The following is a 6,000-nucleotide window of genomic DNA, read 5'->3' as shown; positions in this document are numbered from 1 at the left end:
TAATGATTGAAAAAGCTAGCTAAAACAACCAGGTGAAATAGAAAGCATAGGAGTAATTGTCCAATGGTTAAAAACTGTATTGAATAAATGGTTAAAATAGTTTCCAAAAGGTTGTGAATGAAAGGTTGAAATAGTTAAGAGTAATGAAGAAGTGGTTTAAATCGTTAGCTAGAACAAACAGTTGAACAGATGGTGACAAGGCTAAAGTAACCGATAGCCAAAATAATAGATAGATAGACAGATAGATGGATAGATAGATGGATTGATGGATAGGCTGAAATAATGAATAAACAGGTAAAATAACTAAATGTGCTAATTCTTACAGTTAACAGTTGAAATAAAGAGCTTAAATTCATGTATATGGTTGAAACGCTTTGCTGCTACTCAAAATGGGAGCTAAACATTGACAGCTAAACTATGGGGAAAAAACTGTAATTATCTACACTTTTATAAATAATATCCAGTTTAATATAAAATCACATTTTGACCATGATGGGTGGTGTTGATGAAGTTGTCTTGTGTTGATCTGACAGGGCGGTTAGGGTTGAGAATCACTGCACTTTAACATCCAGAATGGCTTTTGTGTCCACTAACTGCTGTAAAAATTAATAATGATTACATTAAAAAGAACTGCAATAGATGGTTTATAAATCTAGTTCTTACAGCAGTTAGACTTAATATAATATTTTGGATGCATTTGTACATTCATCTAACTGACTGAACAAGAAGAACCACTCGGACGTTGCTTATGTGAAATCTTTAAGTGAGAAATGAGCAACAAACAAAAGTTATCAACTTTAACTGGATCTGGTTTATACTGTATAATTAATCCTTAAGGGTGCTTCATAATACTGTTATATTATAAACATTTCAGTAAGTAGTTTTGGATTACATTATTACCACATGATCGTGTGTATAGAGAACCGCTCTTATATAAGTTCTCTTTATAATGACTGAGGTGTTATTATAGCTTAAATTGTATAGCATTTGTTTATTATATATATATGATTTTCACATATTGTGCATGAAGAGTCAGTGCCTAAATGTAGGTTAGTGCATGTTGATCTGAGTCAGTAGATGCAGTGCTTTGTTTCTCCTACAGAGGGCGATGTTTGTTAGGATTTCTGTCAGTTTATGGCACCAAAGTGTCTAAAATGGCTGCATTACACAAAGACATAAAAACCTAAATATCCTTAAATAGAACAAATAGATTGAAGCTTTATAGATTGTCAGTGCCAACTCAGAAAAACTGCACTACAATTATAATTTAAAGAACAAGACTGCTTTGACTTGTAGTCGCACATTTGAGCGACGGAGATGTTTGAGAGTTACACTCCTGGGTGAGATGAACACAATGCAAAGTTACCGACATTACCAACCTCTATTTTAACAACTGATAAAACTGTATTTAGAATGCCTTAGATAGTCTTAAGGAAATACTACGCAGTAAAATGTACTATATTTCTATATCGAATAGAAACAAAAATACTTACACTTAAAATCTACACTTGATCTATCCATTTATATATATTTAATTTGCAATATATTTACTTTATAATACAAATTATAATCAGAATTACAGAAGTATTAATATAAAGTCTATCAAACATGGAAGCTTTAAAAAAAATTAAGACATAAAAAGGCTTTTGGCCTGTTTGCAAGCAGAGTTTAAAACTGAGGGTTTGGTATGCGTGTGTTTTTAAGTATGTGTGTTTTTATGTGTGTGTGTGTGTGTGTGTTCAGCAGGTGTATTGTAACGCAACAGGACATGTAGGAGCAACAGAGGGTAAAAGAAGGAGTCTGAAGTGGATCTGAGAGCAGTACAGGGGACAGAGATCACAGAGCCGTCTCTTTCAGGTCGTTAAGGTTTGGCATACGAGACCTGGAGGGCCGTCCGAAGCCGTGCCCGTTCTGGCCTCCCTTGATGCTCATTTGCTCGGGGTAGGGGTTGCCCTCGGGTCGGCCCAAGGCGGTGGAGTGCCAGTTGGACTCCAGCTGTCCGGGCAGCGGGTAGGCGGTCTGTCGGCTCTTCAGCTGGGGCGTGCTGACCCCTGAGTGACCCCGACTCTCTGTGAATCCGCCCTGAGCGGAGGCTGGATTTGGCAGCGGCTGGTAGCGCATGTCAGACGAAGCCGTCTGATTGGAGGACGAGGACGAAAGGTGCAGGAGTTTGCGCAGAGACTTCAGTGGCTGACTCTGAGGGAGGCGGGACACATTACGGGTGAACAACAGATTTCAATCAATCAGTTTAAACCATCAAAAAATACTCTTTATATCTTAATTCTGTAGAAACTTTGTTAAACCATCACTTATGGGCCTCTATGTGTGTTGGTGAGTGTGTGTGCAGACCCTTGTGAGACCCTTCCCTCTGCATCTATTCTGTTGTTTTGCTTTGCACGGGACGTTTTCAGGAGGGGCGCTGTTGTGGTTCTCTGAGCCAATCACAGCGTACAGGTGAGTGTGGGAGTGGTTCAAATTAGCAACTGGGCCCCATTCAGACCGGCGAACATGGCGAAAGAGCGACGCAGAGTTGGCCGTCTTTCTGCTGGACAGGTAGGTCCCTAAAACCGGGTAGGACAAGCTAACCGGCGGTTAGCATGCTAGCACAATGGTAACTGGCCTTTTGCATGCTAATGCTAAGGTAACCGTGGTGCTGTTGGTGTTAGCTCGGTGGGGTGGGCGTGTTCACGCATGAGAGAGTGAGAGTGAGCTTCTTGTGACAAAGAGCCCAGGAGGAGGGGCCCGGTTTGAATGTGTTGTTGAGAAAGTGTGTTGAAGAATCCTACTTATTATACCTTTAAAGAGGAAGTATTTTTATTAGACACAGGAAATTATGGAATGTAACAAGAGATATTAAAGTCAGTGAAAATCTGCATTTTATCCAATTAAAGATAATGTACAGAACCTATTGAACAAGAGATAGAGTAAGCTATGGTTACTTAATGGTAGAAATATTGTGGGCAAATGTCTAAAATGTGGAATTACAGAAGAATTGATCCACACATGTTCTGTCTGTTGAAAAATTCAGAAGGTTTGGTTTGAAATAAAAGTTTGTTATCAGAGGCATTAGGGATGAAAAATTATTACAAACCTATTAATTTGTATTTTTCTAGCTATTTTACGAGATGGTGTGTGATATCTGCAGAGTTTGCTTATATATCTCTCTTCTGTGGTAATCCAGAGGAAATCCAGTTATTACAGTATGTTGATTTTTACAATGAAGCCAATGAAGAAGTGAAAAAAACCTGCAGTTCCTCGAGTGGCCACTTGAGGCTCCAGAAACCAATAAACAACATTATGGCAGATGGGAAAATGCCCATTTTTACCGCAGAATAAACATGTTTACAGCCTGGTACAAAAAACGGTTTTGTTTTTAATAGCTAATGTTGCTGTTCCAGATAACTGTACGGGGGGTGAATGTTTTTCATAACACATCCGTTTTAATTATATTAAGCCTTAAATCATAGGAGCCGGGTCACTTGACTGACAGGTGGATCCTGCTGGACGTCAACAGACACACAGTCGCTGAACTTCACCTGTTTGTGTTGTTGGAGCCTTTTGGTGATTTTTTAATGCAAAAATCGGACAAATAATCTGTCTCTCTCTCTCTGTCTGTGATTTATGGAACTTTCTGGCTGTGCAAGAAGTCTGTGTTACAGCTGTTCAGTGAGTCAAACTCCAGTTTGTATTAATATATTTCTGTAGCACTATATGGTGGACTGTGTTTGCCATACCTGGCTTGTTAGCCTGTTCAGTGTTTATCATACATTTATTATTCGTCAGCAAGTGCATAGGAGTCGGGAGTCGTTGGAGAGATTACGGAGGACCATAGTGATGAGAAGTTTATTTTCCGTTTCCCCGTACGTGTCGTTCACCTGCCGATCTCTCACATCTCATCTGCTGCTTAGATATTATGTATTTCAGCTTAATTTAAGCAGTCGAGAAACCAGTGTGTGACGTCACAGTGGCTAGTTACAGTCTATGGTTTATTTATACCTAATTTAAGTGGAACAGACATAAAAACACTGAGCTTGTTGGTATGATGTGTGGGTTAAATGTGTGATATTGCCATTTTGTTCTATTCTCTCTTGTTTAGTTCCAGTGTTAGGATTATGAGTCTACTTTTTGTTGTTGTTGTCTTTCACACTGTTATTTTATATTGTTTATATTAGGAAATCTGAATAAAATGTTTCAAAAAGACAAAAGACATTCGTCTTTGAGTTTACCGGTGAGTGTGAATCGGACAGTTTCTCAGGCGGCCAGTCCTTGTCCCGGTCTCGGTCCCGCTCCTGGTCCCGGTCTCTGCTCTTGTCTCGGGATCGGTGGCGGCTGCTCTGGTGACTCGAGGACCTGGAGGACTTCTGCATGACTGTGTCCACGCCTTCATTAGAAACCTTTCATACAGTGGAAGCAGATTTAATCAAACCTGCCAACATTGAATATTTCATTATTTATTTATTATGCACACAATGAAAAGGAAAACAAGAAACACTCAAAATGTACTTTTGTTTTCTAAGGGACTGTGGAGTCACAGGAGGCTATAAAAAGTTATAAATCTATGAAAGAATAAGTAAAACATGAGTTTATATAAATAGTAATAAATAAAACAACAAATAAGTTGTGTCAATATAAAGAGAAATATGTAAAATTATCAATAAATGTGACACGTTTCTAAAATGTACTTATTTATACTCTTTTATTCCTCTTTTTATTTCCACATTTATTTTCTTATTGATTTATAGATTTATTCTTTTTTTGGCATTCCTGTGACCCCATAATAAAAAAACCTTTTCATCATTATTCCTGGAAACGAGGTTTTATATAGACGTCTATTTAAACTTCAAAACAGATTGGAATGTTTCCTGTTTTCCTTTGTAAGTTATTTTTGGAGATGGACCTTTTTATTGTTTGGTCACTAAAATTAAAGAACACAACATGCATCCGGAGCCAGACACCCTGAGCATTCACTGATATGAGGACGAGGAGAGACGACCGCTTCTCTGGTTGATTTTATACAATCCATGAAATATCTAAAGCCTCAGTGTTTTCGAATGATCTACTCTTTATGCAGCAAACTCCTTTTTTCCACCCGCTCTGAGTCTGACTGCCTGATTTCTTGAGGCCAGATTGTGTTTATTTGTGCTCTGTCATCAGCTGTAACCCCCTCTCAGAGAGTGAACAGACTGTCACCAGGAATAGAAATGTGAGGGGAAGAAAGAGCCGCAAACACCTGTGCAAGGCTGAACTCTTACTACCACTGAGATATCAGTCAGTTTATCAGGTCAAAGTGCTTTTAAATGTTTGAAATGAAGCCACTCCCTCTTCCACCCACTTCCATCCTCTATAATTAAATGAAGGCTTTGGATTCGGATCAGATTTGAGGAGCAGAAAACTTGAGAAAAATGTTTGTGTGTTAAAAACAGGCACACAGACTCCTGAAATCTCTGAATGTGCTTCACCAAAGCCTGACAGCGCTCTCGCTCATCCTCAGCTCATCACCAGAGACATGCTCTGAGGGTTCTGGCTGAAATCAGCGGCGAGTGATCCCAATCAAATGGACCGAACACAAAAACGACCAACCAGATCCATTAATCTAACTGAGGACATCATTATTACAAGAGTAATAAACACTTTCATCATTGAATTATCAAATATCAATAATGTTAGCATTCAGAAAAGACGCTTTATTGCCTCATTTTTTATACTGATAATAACTTAAGGTTGCACTGATGATGTACCTGATAGATGGATCTGACTGGTTGATGTTGACTCATCGCTATGTTGAATGAATATTTATAAAATGATGAAAGAAAACAACTAAAAGGGGAATTCAGCTATTTTAAAACCAAGGTCGTATTTTGGGGTCTAATTGGTATAAAAAGTTTTGGAATTGTTCCGGTAGATCTCTTCAGCCGACAGCTGGGAAACAGGCTGTGATGGCTGCAACCAGTCCTTGGAACAGGACCAAAGTACATCCACTAAAAGATCTTTTTTTTGTCA

General features: G+C 38.7%; 1 protein-coding gene across 3 annotated transcripts in view; it reads right to left on the bottom strand.

Annotated features, from left to right (window-relative positions):
- Nucleotides 1–261: 261 nt before the first annotated feature.
- LOC138607290 (cyclin-dependent kinase-like 5) overlaps nucleotides 262–6,000 on the bottom strand; it is a 53,016-nt gene continuing 47,277 nt past the window's right edge. For all 3 annotated transcript variants that reach the window (XM_069679870.1, XM_069679869.1, XM_069679871.1), the window contains 2 exons: nucleotides 4,227–4,394; nucleotides 262–2,196 (listed from right to left, as the gene is read on the bottom strand). In XM_069679870.1, coding sequence (XP_069535971.1) covers nucleotides 1,837–2,196; nucleotides 4,227–4,394 — 528 coding nt within the window. In that variant the 3' untranslated portion in view covers nucleotides 262–1,836. The remainder of the gene's footprint in view (nucleotides 2,197–4,226; nucleotides 4,395–6,000) is intronic.

Source organism: Semicossyphus pulcher, unplaced genomic scaffold (assembly GCF_022749685.1).
Source record: "Semicossyphus pulcher isolate SPU_LCO1_2020_fin unplaced genomic scaffold, fSemPul1.0.p SCAF_4, whole genome shotgun sequence".
NCBI lineage: Eukaryota > Metazoa > Chordata > Actinopteri > Labriformes > Labridae > Semicossyphus > Semicossyphus pulcher.
Note: the sequence above shows the minus strand (reverse complement) of the source record. Positions and strands in the feature narration are given on the sequence as shown.